The sequence below is a fragment of the Paroedura picta genome, chromosome 2, assembly GCF_049243985.1.
Source record: "Paroedura picta isolate Pp20150507F chromosome 2, Ppicta_v3.0, whole genome shotgun sequence".
NCBI classification, from domain to species: Eukaryota; Metazoa; Chordata; class Lepidosauria; order Squamata; family Gekkonidae; genus Paroedura; species Paroedura picta.
Genome location: NC_135370.1, coordinates 114,904,299 through 114,919,588, shown reverse-complemented (window position 1 = coordinate 114,919,588; position 15,290 = coordinate 114,904,299). Strand labels below are relative to the sequence as shown.

Here is a 15,290-nt window from a genome sequence, read left to right as displayed (position 1 = left end):
CAATGTTGCGAACCTCCGTCCATAGTTCTTCAGGCACTCTATCTGTCACCTCTACTGTATATTCGTCGGGGATATGATTTCGTTCATACCTGAGTGGCCTAGCGCTTTTCCCTACTTTCTTCAATTTAAGCCTAAATTTTGCGACAAGAAGCTGATGATCTGAACCACAACCACTGGTATTGTTTTTATTGACTGGATAGAACTTCTCCATCTTTGGCTACAGAGCACATAGTCAATCTGATTTCTGTGTTGACCGTCTTATGGGCTTATAACACGATTTAATTATTGTCAACTAGAGACAAGAAAGAACTGAAGGAATCTTTTCTGTTATGTGATGCTCTGCACCACAGATCCTATATTTGGTGGTTGAGCAACATTATCTCTTAAGATAACATCTGCTTTTTTCTTTTCTTGGGTTAGAAGAACTCTGTCAAAGAAGTAAAATATATTGATTTTTATTGAGGCAGCTGACACAGTGACACACTGAATTGTTTCAGACACATCTGTAAGTAGATACAATCATATTAGTTGCACTTCATTTTTGGACCTCACTTAGAAAATACAAAAGAATCACCATGTTCTAAAGTGAAAATTACAACATTTATTCAAATTTGGGGTTGATGGTACTGTTTCTTAATATTTAGACATTCAAGATTACAAGGATTAAGGTTATAGATCCTGCTTACAAATGCTTACCAGGTGCTGATACCAGTATATAGACAGGCTAGAACCTCATTAACATCAGTATGATGTTCTAAAACACTTGAATTTGTTATCATGGCTAAGCTTGATTTGTATCACTGAAGTGTATGAACTAATGGACAGAAGTAGCAACATGATCATATAGTCTTATGAGAATATATTTAGGCTTGTTCATTGTTCAAACCATGGTTATGTACTAAATCTGAACGAATAAGCCATAACTAAGGGTAGGTTACAAACCAGTATAACCACCATGGTTTGAAGCTAGTTGATAAACTGGTATTACTAATATCATCCGATATGCAGCCTCCAGGTATGAGGTGTAACTAAACTATGCTTCACTATATATTTGAGATCTTAACCAGTCCTTAGACCATAAGCTATGGTCAGTGCTAACTACTGCTCAACTGAATGTCTGCAGTGGATCCATGAGAATTATTCAATAATTATCAACAGCTCTAACAGACATGTACAGTATTACTTTAAATAATTTTATAATCAAGTATTTACAGCTTTAAAATTGAAGAAATGCAATGCATGTTAATAGAAAACTGAATTTCTGCATATCATGCTTGGCAAGTGTTTAAGCACTGTTAGAAATTGTCCTGCTATGGAGAAATAAAATTGGCCTGTACTTCTTTAAAAGTAGTCCCCTGTGCTATATGTTAACCCTGTTTTGAAAATGGAGGAACTTTCAAAATAGTTTTGTAAATGAAATGGCTATCTGTAGTTAATTTAAAAAAAAGATTACCATAGCCATTAGGTGTGCCTAAAGTAGCTCTTTGGGTCTTAGCCTGTGTAAACACTACACTATTTAAGTATTGAAAACATAAATTGCTAGAAAATACAAATATACTGTTCACACATTCCCATTTAAAATAAACACCTTTTTATCCTGAGGTTTACATTAAATCCTGCTATGAAATACTCAGATTCTCAGCTCTTATCATAATGTATGGCCCCTTCAGGGGTTTAATATTTCCACATTAGCATGCATAAAATACATGAAAATGTTAATTTGAAGGATATTTTAAATATTGTCTATATGGGCATACTACTGAGGCATGCTACTCTACCATGTCCTCTTACCAAGTGATATCCTGCAGTGAGGTAGAAAGGCTTGTTTACTCTCCTACTGCTCTATTTATATCTTACTCATTTTTTTAAAAAAAGTTTCTTCCTTCCTAATGTAAATGCATTCGTATGTGGAAGTGAAAAAAATGCAAACATACCATTAAAAATGCATTTATTTTAAGAGTCCAAATCTAAATAGCATCTCAACGCAAATATATATATATATATATATATATATATATATATATATATATATATATATATATATATATATATATATATATATATACATACACACACACACACATACACACACACACACAGCCTAAAGAGATGTGTTATATAGACAGGACAGTTATTTAAAAAGCAAATCCTGCTTTCAGTTAAAGCCTTTAAACTCAGGACTTCAGTCCTCAGCCAGTGTAACGATCTAAACGATGCCCTGGCACTTAGTACCATAAGGGACCATTTGCACCACACAACAGACATTTATCCAGCATTTACACCAGACTTCAGAGGTAAAAAATGTAATCCAAAAGTAGATTTGCATGGTTTGAATACACATAGAGAAGCATTGAAACATTCTCTTCACACTTCCTGTTTATGCTTACTAATGCTCATGCATATGTGTTACATGAGTCTGCAGTGTAAAGTATGGATCAGCCAACCGAGTGAACACCAAACAAAGCGTAAATGTGTGTTTTACCATGCACTCAATGAAATACCAAGCAGAGTTTTACACTCTTCTAAGCTGATTGACTTTAATGGGCTCAGCAGGATAATTCTGCTTAAAACTGCACCGACTGATTAATTTTCTGTAAAAACACCACTGGAAATACTACAAAAATACCTAGCCTTATGAAATTGCATATAACCCCTCATTGGTGGAGTTACTCACGAGCAGTGATATAAAAATTGTCAGGATACTTGCCACGGAACCAGTGCCCTGAAATTTGGTACATGCACAATTGAAGGCACTCTGATTATTATTATTTGTAAAGCAACCGAAGATTGGACATTTGTCCTCTCCCTCAAAATGGGAGAGTCAAAGTTTATCCTGAATGAATATGATATTTCAGCTACCTAGGATGCTAAATTTTGGCACACATGGAATCTTAAATACCCTGATGATTAAAAACATGTGTAGAAGGATCATGTCTATGTCCATAACGACAACTAAAGGTCTTTTACCTTGAAAACCCTACAGGGTAGCCATAAGTCAGCTGTGACTCAACAGCACATCCCCCATCACCTCTAAACAGCAAACTCGAAATGTGTTCCCACAATTGCTAGGCAGCTGGTATATGATACACATACAGTTAAAACACTGGAATTACTACAAAGTTCTAAAAGGGAGAATTATTGAATAACTCAAGAAGTATCCCTCCAAAAAAACAGTTACGATACTTCCATGTGGGACTTAGATTATGGTGAAGAGGGAGCAGTCCTAGACCCTAACATCTTGTTACCTCCTAGCTATGCTTTTAAAAAGGTGCTTCTATTTAAGGACTCCATAGTTTTTTTCTGGATCACATTACCATATTTCTCCAGCTTTGTATATCTGGTTGAAAAAGTTGGTCTGGTCACTATCTCTGCACTGCTTTTTTAATCTACCAGTGTTACCATCCCAGATAGAATATCACTTTAGCAAGTGTTTCTTGCCCTTCTTCCACCATGTGATGCACTTGGTTTGGTCAGCTATTCCCTTTTTTTTCCATTTGAGACTCTTGCCACACTTCAAGAAATGGTGCTGCCCAGAATCTGCTATGTATGCTGGATGAGGGAACATTCCACTTAAGTAGGAAGTGCCTCATTCAATAACTGCTTTATAAGATCCTTTTTCTGCGATGTCAAGATCTAGAATAACCTTGGATAAGAATGAATGGTTAGGTGAAGTCCAACTCAAATGGCCATCAAGAACCACACAGAAGAGGACCAGGAGCATATTGATTTGGTCTGAAGGAGCTGCTGGAGAAGAGAGGGGTAGAATTTTGTTGCCCTGGAAAATAAATTGAGCCCAAGCTCATTTCTTTGTTTTATGAAGTTCTAGACTAGAGACTGAAAGTCATGAACAACATTCTCAGTGATATCTGGGATGGCAGAAAGATAGGCTCCGGTCCCAATCAAGAGAAAGGCACTAGCAATGTAATTTTTCCCAGTGTGAACATTACACAACAGAAACAGAGATTTCTCCAGCCATGGGGAGTGTGATTAGTGAGAGGAATAACTGCCTTCTTGTCCCAACACAGACTTTCCCAGAGAAGCAACAGCAACTGAGAACTGGGGTCCCTCCTGGACAAGCATAGTGAAAACAAAGAGGAAAGGATTGTTGCTGCACAGGTTTTAAAAAGGGAAATAAAAAACATGGATGTTACACAGTGGGTTGATGGTTAAGTCTGTAGCCTTAGTTGAAGACAACATAAGATCTGCATACTCTTTTAATGGATAGCCATATTAGTCTTCTGGCACCTTAATGACTAACACATTTTAATGTCAGCATAAGTTTTCATGGCTAGAGCACACTTGATCAGTTCTGGTAAGTGTGCTCAACTTTAGAAAAGTTTGTAAGAAGAAGAAACATGGGTTCTGGATTTTATTAAGTGCCCTTTACCTTTCTTCTAAAAAAGAGCCTCTTGTGGCGCAGAGTGGTAAGGCAGCGATATACTGTCTGAAGCTGTCTGCCCATGAGGCTGGGAGTTCGATCCCAGCAGCTGGCTCAAGGTTGACTCAGCCTTCTATCCTTCCCAGCTTGCTGGGGGGTAAACGGTAATGACTGGGGAAGGCACTGGCAAACCACCCCGTATTGAGTCTGCCATGAAAACGCTAGAGGGGGTCACCCCATGGGTCAGACATGACCCGGTGCTTGCACAGGGGATACCTTTACCTTTACTTACCTTTCTTCTTATAATCTGAGCACTGTTTCCATACCATCCAGAAGGATGTAATTTGGTACAGGCACAACCCTTGATGCACTAAATAAATATGAAAACAGGACATTTTACACCTTTGTTGATATGTGTGTATGTTTTGTGCCCTTGTGGAAACTCTATGAATTAATGACCTCCAAAATGTCCTATTGTTAACACATAACTGCCACAAAACTTGGGGCATGACGGTTACCTTGCAACAGAGAACAGCATTCCAGCACAAATCAAACCAAAATTGACCATAGTAGTTGTCTCCTCTTTAGGTTTGGATTTGGGGGAATAGGAATTTCCAGTTGCAACCAGGAAAATGGATTTATGCTTGCAGAATACAAGCTTCACATACTACTACAACTATATACATACTTACACAGACATAAATACATATTTGTAAGACAGCATCAGGATTTTTTCAAATATAGGTGTGTAGCTATGCATGTGTACATTCAGACACGTACTGTAAATACCCCTGAAATACCTTAGAAAAATAACATTACAGAATCAAACTGAGTTTGAACTGAAATTCCAGAACTGCTCCCAAAGACAGCATGCCTAAAATGTAACATGGCTGAGTCCTTTTAGGCACAATACACTGGTAAGTTTCTCCAAAATCCTTTGAAATTAACAGGAGTAATTGAATGGAAGCTTCTTCAGCTCCAGTTCATTTCCATGGTGTTTGCATTGCAGAAGTAAACAAAGAATGAGCCCAAGTGCTTCTGGACATTTGATTTCGTAGCACAGATCCATCCATAAGAACTTCATAAATGGCTGCTTACAGTTCCTCAGTAGAAAGGGAACTGATTAAAGAGTTACTTTGCTCAGCTGGAATTTCTTGTAGCATACTGTGATGGTCCAAACTGTTAATGGCACTTCTGGTTTGTCTGCTTTCTGCGGTTGGCTGACTTCTTGCCACTGTAGCATCTGTGCTCACCACACTCCCAATCCGAGATCGATAGGGAGGGAGGTCTATTTGATTCTGAGATTCTGAAGAATACGGAGGTGGAGGAAGATCAAACCATGGAGGTCTGCTGCAACATATAAATAAGAGGACATGTCACTCAATACATAAAGAGAAACTGGTTACCTGAATCTACTTCATTTTCTGAAAAGCAAGATGATTCTGAGTATAAGATGATCCCCATAAAAGGTTATACTCAAAATTACCATATGTAACTTGTATGCAAATGGAAGACGATGCCCTCCTTTTTCTGGACAACACACCTGGGGGGAAAAAACTACTGAGTGAATCCTATTAAAACAAAAGTTTGTATCAGCTTTAACATGAATAATATGATTGGCAAATTAAGATCTTATGATAAAATACAAAAAAGTTAATTGCACATTTTACAGAAGCTGATGCTGGGCTACTTCAGGCAGCCAGAAGCGGGCTGTTCTTTGTAGCCTCAGGACAGCAATGATAAAAAAAATGGACTGCTGGACTGACTCCAAGGCATGCTGGAAATCTGTCAGCATTACAAAAGCTTCTGCCTGCTGCCATGTTTTGTCCACAGCTACTGAAACCAATGTTGGTTTTAGAAACAAAGGCCAAAGCTGAGAGTGAGCTAAGATTGGACAGGGAAGCCCACTGTAACAAGAAAAGATTTTTCAGTCATGTGAGGAGCAAACGTAAAGTAAAGGAGGCAATAGGCCCACTGTTGGGTGCGGATGGACAAACTCTAACGGAGGGTGCAGAGAAAGCAGAAAGGCTCAGCGCCTATTTTACATCTGTTTTTTTCCCAGAGGTCAAAGTGTTTAGGCACATCTAGAGATGGCAGTAGCCAAGAGATAGTGTCTGGGTGGCAGGTTGACATGGACAGAGATGTTGTTGAGAGGCATTTAGCTTCACTGGATGAGTTCAAATCCCCTGGGCCGGATGAAATGCACCCGAGAGTGCTCAAAGAACTTTCCGGAGAACTTGCAGAACCATTGTCCATCATCTTCGGGACCTCTTTAAGGACTGGAGATGTCCCGGAGCAAACGTTATTCCGATCTTCAAAAAAGGGAGGAAGGATGACCCAGGAAACTACAGACCAGTGAGTCTGACCTCTGTTGTGGGTAAGATAATAGAGCAGATATTAAAGGGAGCAATCTGCAAACATCTGGAGGACAATTTGGTGATCCAAGGAAGTCAGCATGGATTTGTCTCCAACAGGTCCTGTCAGACCAACCTGGTTTCCTTTTTTGACCAAGTGACAGTTTTGCTGGATCGTGGAAATTCAGTTGATGTCGTTTACTTGGATTTTAGTAAAGCTTTTGATAAGGTTCCCCATGATGTTCTGATGGATAAATTGAAGGACTGCAATCTGGATTTTCAGATAGTTAGGTGGATAGGGAATTGGTTAGAGAACCGCACTCAAAGTTGTTGTCAATGGTGTTTCATCAGACTGGAGGGAGGTGAGTAGCAGGGTACCTCAGGGCTCGGTGCTCGGTCCGGTACTTTTTAACATATTTATTAATGATGTAGATGAGGGGGTGGAGGGACTACTCATCAAGTTTGCAGACAACACCAAATTGGGAGGACTGGCAAATACTCCAGAAGATAGAGACAGAGTTCAATGAGATCTGAACACAATGGAAAAATTGGGAAATGAGAACAAGATGCAATTTAATAAAGATAAGTGTAAAGTTCTGCATCTGGGTCAGAAAAATGAAAAGCATGCCTACTGGATGGGGGATACGCTTCTAGGCAACACTGTGTGTGAACGAGACCTTGGGGTACTTGTGGATTGTAAACTAAATATGAGCAGGCAGTGTGATGCAGTGGTAAAAAAGGCAAATGCCATTTTGGGCTGTATCAACAGGGGCATCACATCAAAATCACAAGATGTCATAGTCCCATTGTATACGGCACTGGTCAGACCACCCCTGGAGTACTGTGTGCAGTTCTGGAGGCCTCACTTCAAGAAGGACGTAGATAAAATTGAAAGGGTACAGAGGAGAGCGACGAGGATGATCTGGGGCCAAGAGACCAAGCCCCATGAAGATAGGTTGAGGGACTTGGGAATGTTCAGCCTGGAGAAAAGGGGGTTGAGAGGGGACATGATAGCCCTCTTTAAGTATTTGAAAGGTTGTCATTTGGAGGAGGGCAGGATGCTGTTCCCATTGGCTGCAGAGGAAAGGACACGCAGTAATGGGTTTAAACTACAAGTACAACGATATAGTCTAGATATCAGGAAAAAAAATTTCAGTCAGAGTAGTTCAGCAGTGGAATTGGCTGCCTAAGGAGGTGGTGCGCTCCCCCTCACTGGCAGTCTTCAGGGAAAGGTTGGATACATACTTTTCTTGGATGCTTTAGGATGCTAGGGCTAATCCTGCGTTGAGCAGGGGGTTGGACTAGATGGCCTGTATGGTCCCTTCCAACTCTATGATTCTATGATTCTAAATGAATACATTGGCTTCCTCTTTCTAAAAACTGCTGTTGCCATTCTGTAGCTGTTACAACTGCCTGGGCAGGAACTGGGGAGACATGGTGATAGGAAAGTAGTATTTCTAGCAGACATGTCATAAAGTTCCACTGTATAAAGTTTGAGAAAGCTGAGCTTAGTTCTAGCATAAATACATTAGGTCACTGTGACAACAAATCCCACAGGTCTATGCAGTTATATACTGCAAAATAAATTAACTTTGTTTTTAAATCAGTTGCATTCAATCCAGACCTCTTCTCTAAGGGAAGATGGGCAGAAACGTGCACAATTTGTTGCAGGGAAATGTACCTTTCTGTCCCACAAGTGGGGACTGTGAGTATTGTGTAGAGTGCAAGATGCATGGGTACATACTGGACTGTGGCAGTGATCCTACTTATAGCGAATGACAACTCCTTTCCCCATACTCATGTGCAATCTTTTTCAAGTTTAATTTTATTCTTAGTTGTTAATTCTTTAATGGCTGAGCACTCTTAAGATTACTCATCTTCCTTCTTTACAACAGAGGGCCAACACTCCTTACACTCTGTTATTTTCTAGAGCTTCTTTTTCAAATCTTTAAAAGATCCACACTCTTTCTATCCAGTATCAGAGTATACATTGTTGGTTAAAGGAGATCTCATAATTAGGGTTGATGTGGACTACTTTGAATACAGAAGTAAGCACCTCGAACCCCCCCCCCCAGGGAATTAAAGTAAGTGAACCCCCTAAATATTACCGACATTTGGCTCCATAGTATATATCAGGAGGGATATGGCAATTTTTCCAAATGAATTTCAAATGCCATGAATAATACCGTAAAGGAAGTGACAAGCTGTATTCCAGTGACAATAGGACTCAGTACTCTCAGCCAGTTATTGACCTTCAATTACTAAAAAAGTTAGACTGGTCAATCACTATAATGGAACAAGGACTGCAAACGTTTCAGGAAAACAAAGTTTGAATGCAATAAAAGAACAACATTGGTATGCAGAAATACAGGAGTCCACAGAAAAAGCAATGCACCACAGATGTAGTAGCTAATTTAAATCAATAGTATTGAGATAAATGCCTCTTGCACATACCTTTGGTCTAGCACAGCTTCTGAATAAGATGGTGGAGAGTCTAGATCTGGTGGCCTATGGTAGGCCTGACTGGACATGTATTGAACCCCATTATTGACATTGTAGGTTACACTGCAGTGATGTGGATGATCAAGGACAACAAGCCGGGATAGAAGGACAGGGTGCTGCAGCCGGTGCACTGGAAGTGTCATGAGATTGTTGCGTTTTCGCTGGTGGTGCAACACCAAGGCAAGCAGAGCCACTACCAGCACAAAAATGGCAGAGCTGCCAATAATGGCATAGGTAATGCTGGGGTAGTACAGCAGCTGAGGCCCTGTGGTCACATAATCCTGGTCACTACCAGACTCTGCAAAACACAGAAAAGGAGAAAAATAAGACATTTCCCTCATGCATTCTCTGCTAATGTAGAGCTGCCTGTCTGTCTTTTCACTGAATTTACTCATTCTTGAGGAAGTATGTAAAATTAACTTATCAAGAACATATGCACATAAATTTTAGATGAGCTGACAGAAATTGCACATTCCTCTGGTCTGCATTGGATGGTCCTGCCTTGCACAGATTTGCTGGGAGAAAAAGCTCAGAAGAAAAGACAAGATGGCCTTTGTATCAACAGTTGTTTTAACTTTTGGTTAATAGTAAGTAGACAACTGAGATACATGTCTATGCTTATAAACAGCTTTGACCACATTGCATCATCATCTCCTAGTACAAAATCAAAACAAAACATATACTGATGAAAGATTCAGTTATCTGTTAATGTTTTATGATGTTTAATTTTTATTTCCTGATCTGTGATCAAATGGATGGATGGATGGATGGATGGATGTCTCTTTCTCTGCAATGTTGCTTCAAGGGAACTAACTAACTAAAAGATGGGGCTATCAATTTCTTCCTGTAAAAGTTCTGATGCTAGCAATGCCAGTTGGTAATCAAAGGAAGACACATTCAAAAACTTCTGGAGTTTTGTGGAAACTGAAAATTGTTTCTTGAGACACAACAATCAGTTCCTTGTCTAAATATCCAGAAGCCAGAATCCTATAAGCCTCTCTGTTTAAAATTTTAGTTCCACAGCTCTCCTATTTGGCAGGCTGCAAAGTATATCTTCCACAATAACTTCAAAATTCTCCTGCTCACTCAGAAGCGGTTCATCCTTGCAGCACATGTGGCACATGCTATGGGTCCTGTAGTTCTACGGGCCCCATGGTGCTGTATGGTTAAGGGGCCTTCACACTGTGATGGTTAGGGGGGTCTTCATACTTATGCAACTTGTGGACTGCAAGAATGAAAAAAAGAAGCTGTCAGTTGCTTCCATAGTTCCTGGGAAGGGTGCCCTGCTGGTACAACACAAGTAAGAGCGTCAGTTGTGCTCTGCTAAGGCCCTGTGAATCCTTAAACTTGCTCTGGTGCTTCAGGCCCCACAAATCCTTAAACTGGGACTGTGCTAAATATGACAGTGGATTTAAAGGATTCTAGTATCTACATTTAAACATATCTATTCAAATAATGGCTGATGGCTAGAAAAGAAAGAAGATTAATCTGATTTCAAGAACATCAGCCATACTCAGGCCAAAGATACCCCACATCTCTGTAATCTAGTTTTCTGACAACTGACCTCTATTGACAAACCAAACATTCCATTCAGTATCTAATAGTTCAATACAAACTGTGACAGTGTTACAAAAATGATTCAAATCCAGTAGTACCTTAGGGACCAATACAATTTTGGAGGCTGTGACTCTTGAAAATTCATATACTGAAAATCTTGTTGGTCTCTAAGGAGTTACTGGACTCACATCTAGCTTTTCAACTGCAAGCCAACATGGCTACCCTCTGAAACAGCGCTGAGTCTGAGAATCACTTTGACAAGATGGTATTTTCTTTACACAGCTCCGTTTGGATGAAGGAAAGTCTGACTTACCTTTTCCACTGTGACTTGGTGAAGTGAATACAGAAAGGTCTGTTTTCATCCTAAAAGTCATGCCAAAATTATGACTGCACATTTTTATGCTATTCTAAATTATTCCATTTTGGATCTTTACCTAGAATTGATGGAATAAAGCTCTAAGGTTCATATATGTCACTTATCAGTTCTTTGTTGACTGTACCACTTATGATGACACACCGAACTGTGTTTGAATGCTGTGATAATCAGTCCCTGAATCTTCTGGACTTGGTTTTCTCTTCTATTTCCAAGGGAATAGTTGTGCTGAAATGCAGTACTCCCTTGCTACACGTTTCTTCCTTTCCTTTAAAAATATAATAATTATCCCCTATGCACACATATCCTATACATACAGACCTTTAACTAGAATGAATGCATATTCTTCTCATGTTTGTTACAGGATCTACCTTACTCCTCTCATTTTGTTTTCTCCTTGATGGCAAATTTACCTTGTTAAGTTTATCAGGACAGGGATCTGTCTTTGAAACCCTGTAAAGCATATGGATGGTGTGTGTGTGTGTGTATAAACCCTTTTCTTTCTTCCATTAACTTTCCATTCTACCTACAACAAATAATCCCATGTATCACATCTTCAAATTATACTGAGTTGAATAAGATACAGAAAAGGAAAAGAGTAAGAATCCTCAGTGCAAGACAACCAAGCGCATTCAACTCAACGGAATCAATGACTACTATGGCTGCCTCTGGCTTCATTGCCAAAAAAAGGAAAGGATTGCTACTAACTGCAATGTGCAAATAGTTCCTAACATGAGAGAATTTACAGGGATGAGTGGGCAGAGGAAGAGAGAATTCATAGCTGATACCATTCGTTAGAATAGTGTATCTTGTCTGTTTCTCAGCAAACCAGCATCTCTCAAGTATGGATAGTTCACCAGGAGGTAGATTATCAGAAATATGCAAGTGAGAAACCTGAAAACACTTGTGGGTGTTGGGAACAACCATTGCACTTACCAAAGAGGATCCTTCTCCCCTGGAGTAAGGAGGACATCTTTAAAGATGGGGTTTTCCTTTGGCTAATCAGGGAAACAGGGTTTAAATTAAACACCCTCCTTTCACTTCCTGCCCTGCGTGCTCTGTCTCGATCCCCAGTCCTATCCAAGAGATTTCCAGGTTGGAAACGTATGAATTTATGGTGGTGCCTTAGTGGCCACTCCTTTGAGAAATCTAGCTATGTATGGATGACGTGAAAGCTGAAATCCATCCAGATGAGGAAATACAGTTTTTATTGCCACTTGCCTTCTTAGGGTGGCTGGTCTTAACCCCTGAGCCACCCCTTCTTGTTAGAAATTTAAGATCCCCCAAAGCCCCTGTTACCTCTCCTTTTGTGTGCCCTTACCCATACTTTTTACTGATAGGAGCCAAGTCTGAATGCTTGCAAAAACTGTTGTTGCAGAGGGGGAAATCTCATTTTCTACTCTCCTACAATTTCCTTATTGCTTTCTCTGAATGCCCACAAAGCCTCTCCCTTTTCCCTACTTTCTTCTGTCCTCACCCACCAGTCACCCTACCTTTATTTGCCCTTGTCATCAGCTTTTCTTCCTTCCCCACCTCTGGAAGGATTTATAATCCTCTGTTTCCTGTTTTATCCCACCTCCCCACATTGTTTCCTCTTTCCTCCTGTTTCCTCTTTCTCTCTTCTCATCCTTTCTCAGCCTCCATATTCTCCTTTCCTTGCTTCCTTTCTCCTTTCCTCCCTCCTGGGGTATAAATGACACAAATTTATTTTATCTGTCATCTTTCCCGCCAATAGGGAACTAAAGTATCTTACATCATTCTCCTTTCTTTAATTTCATCCTCCCAAACAACAACCCCAATGAGGTAGTTTAGCCTAAGCGTATGTTACTAGCCTATAGACAGAATGGGATTTGAAGCTCAGTCTCCAATATTGTAGTTTAAAACTTTTTACTAGTACAGCCCATCCTGCGTAAGTCATGCAGATCACATGGCATCAAATTGCTTTGCAGCTGCTTCCAGAACAGTCCCTGGTGAAATCTCCCTCAAAGGCCAAAACAACCCAGGAATATGTCCTGCCCTTCACACCTTTTGCTGGAAACCAAAGCTTGAAGGTTAGCAATATTGTTGCAGTGGCTTAGCAATGGCTATATTGAGGGGACATTGGCTTCTTAAAGTTACAGGTGCTGATGCTATTGTCTATCAAGGAATACCCCCCTCCCAATATATATTTTTACGATTTCAGATTTTTCTGCAAAGCTAGGGCTTGGCTCAGGATTGTATTCTTTGCTCAAATATTTACAGAACAGGCCATATATATTAATGATGAAGAGACCTGTTTTTGGTACCCCACTTTTTACTATCCAAAGGAGTCTCAAAGCAGTTTGCAATTATCTCTTCCCACAAGAGACATGAGGTAGCTGAGGCTGAGAAAACTCTGACAGAACTGTGACTGGCCCAAGGACTGGCTGCATGTGGAGGAGTGTGGAATCAAACCCACTTCTCCAGATTAGAGGCCACTGCTTTTAACCACTACACCAAGCTGATGATATAGGCCTACTACAGTCAACAAAGACACATGTGAAATGAGATTCTGTTAAACTGTTTAAAATTAAAAATATGAAAATAGCCCCAAGGATGCTCCACTGCTGAAGCTGTGACTTTACTATCAACTGATGATACTGATCACCTCTAGTGTAGAGGTTCTAGTCTGATACCCAGTAATGATAAAGTTGTTAGGCTGAGTGCACTTATGCACAATTTTGTTTCTTGACTGAATTTATACCCCACCTTTCAATTAACATGTCTAAGGTGGCTAAGAAAATTAACATTGGCCAAAACATCACAGCAAAACAATGCAAAATGGCTGTAACAAACATAAAAATCATCCAACAACTGCTAGAATAATATTTTTTAACATTCAGGCCTGGGAGATAAGCAGCTAATATTAGATTGCCTTGCTGCTACAAGAATGATTAATGGATGGCTTAGACATCCAAGTGATGTGGGAAGTCCTCTGCAACTTATATCGCTCTTCTGCATTTCTGGGTAGGCAAGGCTACAAATGGGAAAGTGTTCTTGCATGTTGACTTCTCAATGGTTGGTGGCAACTGGATATAGCATACTGTGCCAGGAGACTGATATAAAGGTTATGGCAGCTTTTTCTCTCGTAGTCATTTGCAGCTTTAGAGAAATATACAGATGCTTAGTTATGCTCTAATAACTTTTTGAAAATGTTTATACAACACAGATGAAGCCAATGAACTGAGTTTCCTACAGATGGTGTATTTATCTATGAAGAACCAGATATGACAAGGGAGATTTATAATACTCTGTTTGTTCTATTACAACAGAGTAGACAAGCCTAAATTAACTCAGATGCATGCAGTTTCCATTCTCCCCTGTTTTTGTTAGCAAGATCTGGGTATCCTAATGGTACTAGGCAGAGATACTTCATTAATGTTACTGACACCTATTAAGCCTCATTATCAGCAAAAATGCTGAGTGTGCAGACTAGAAGCTTTTGAGGCTAAAAGTATGAAAAAGAGCCCCGTAAATTGTTACAACTAAACAGCAGGCTGGTAATGGGAAACATTACAGGGTAGACTCATTGGACTGTTTTATTGACCATGAACAAATGAAACCATGTCAAAGTTATTAAAAAGGTCTAGGACTGATAGCATTAAGGCTGTTATACAGTGGAATTGGGAGAGGCCATTACATTGTCTCTCTCAAGCCTCTTCACCAGATGTGCTTTTTCACACTTCATCAAGATGAAAGCTTTCGAAATGCATAAACGAACCAGACATCTGAGCTTTTTATGAGCAAAGGTAACGGTTCCTTTCTAACAAAAGATACCACTTTAACGCCAGATTTAAATTCCAATAGGTTCAAAAGTTGTGGGTGCTGCTTCAAAGGTTACAGGAGATAATGAAAGTCAGATCACTAAGGCTGGTGTTTAGTGCACATATTTTTTGTACTGAAACTGCTTTCAAAAGTCTTAGATCACAGCACAGTGGTACTCTGGTTTCTGATGCTTCTTAACAGCATGCTTCTTCATACTCCACTTGGATTATGTCTATATGTTCTTAGAAAGAAAAGACCAGAAGGAACATAAAAAGAACAAGCACTGGATGGGGCATGCCAAGGAAGACTCTCCTCAAAGTCCCATCTAGATACAGACGGCAGA

At 39.8% G+C, this 15,290-nt stretch overlaps 2 protein-coding genes across 5 annotated transcripts in view; both read right to left on the bottom strand.

Annotated features, from left to right (window-relative positions):
• PRR5L (proline rich 5 like) overlaps positions 1-15,290 on the bottom strand; it is a 275,462-nt gene that overhangs the window by 199,925 nt on the left and 60,247 nt on the right. The gene's annotated exons all lie outside the window — the stretch shown is intronic.
• Positions 440-15,290, bottom strand: part of LDLRAD3 (low density lipoprotein receptor class A domain containing 3) — a 170,888-nt gene continuing 156,037 nt past the window's right edge. For 2 of the 4 annotated variants that reach the window (XM_077322194.1, XM_077322193.1), the window contains exons 5-6: positions 9,187-9,532; positions 440-5,725 (exon numbers count right to left, since the gene is read on the bottom strand). In XM_077322194.1, the coding sequence (XP_077178309.1) occupies positions 5,473-5,725; positions 9,187-9,532 (599 nt within the window). In that variant the 3' untranslated portion in view covers positions 440-5,472. Of the gene's footprint in view, positions 5,729-9,186; positions 9,533-15,290 lie in introns of all 4 variants that reach the window. The other 2 variants (XM_077322192.1, XM_077322191.1) reach the window with 1 other exon arrangement.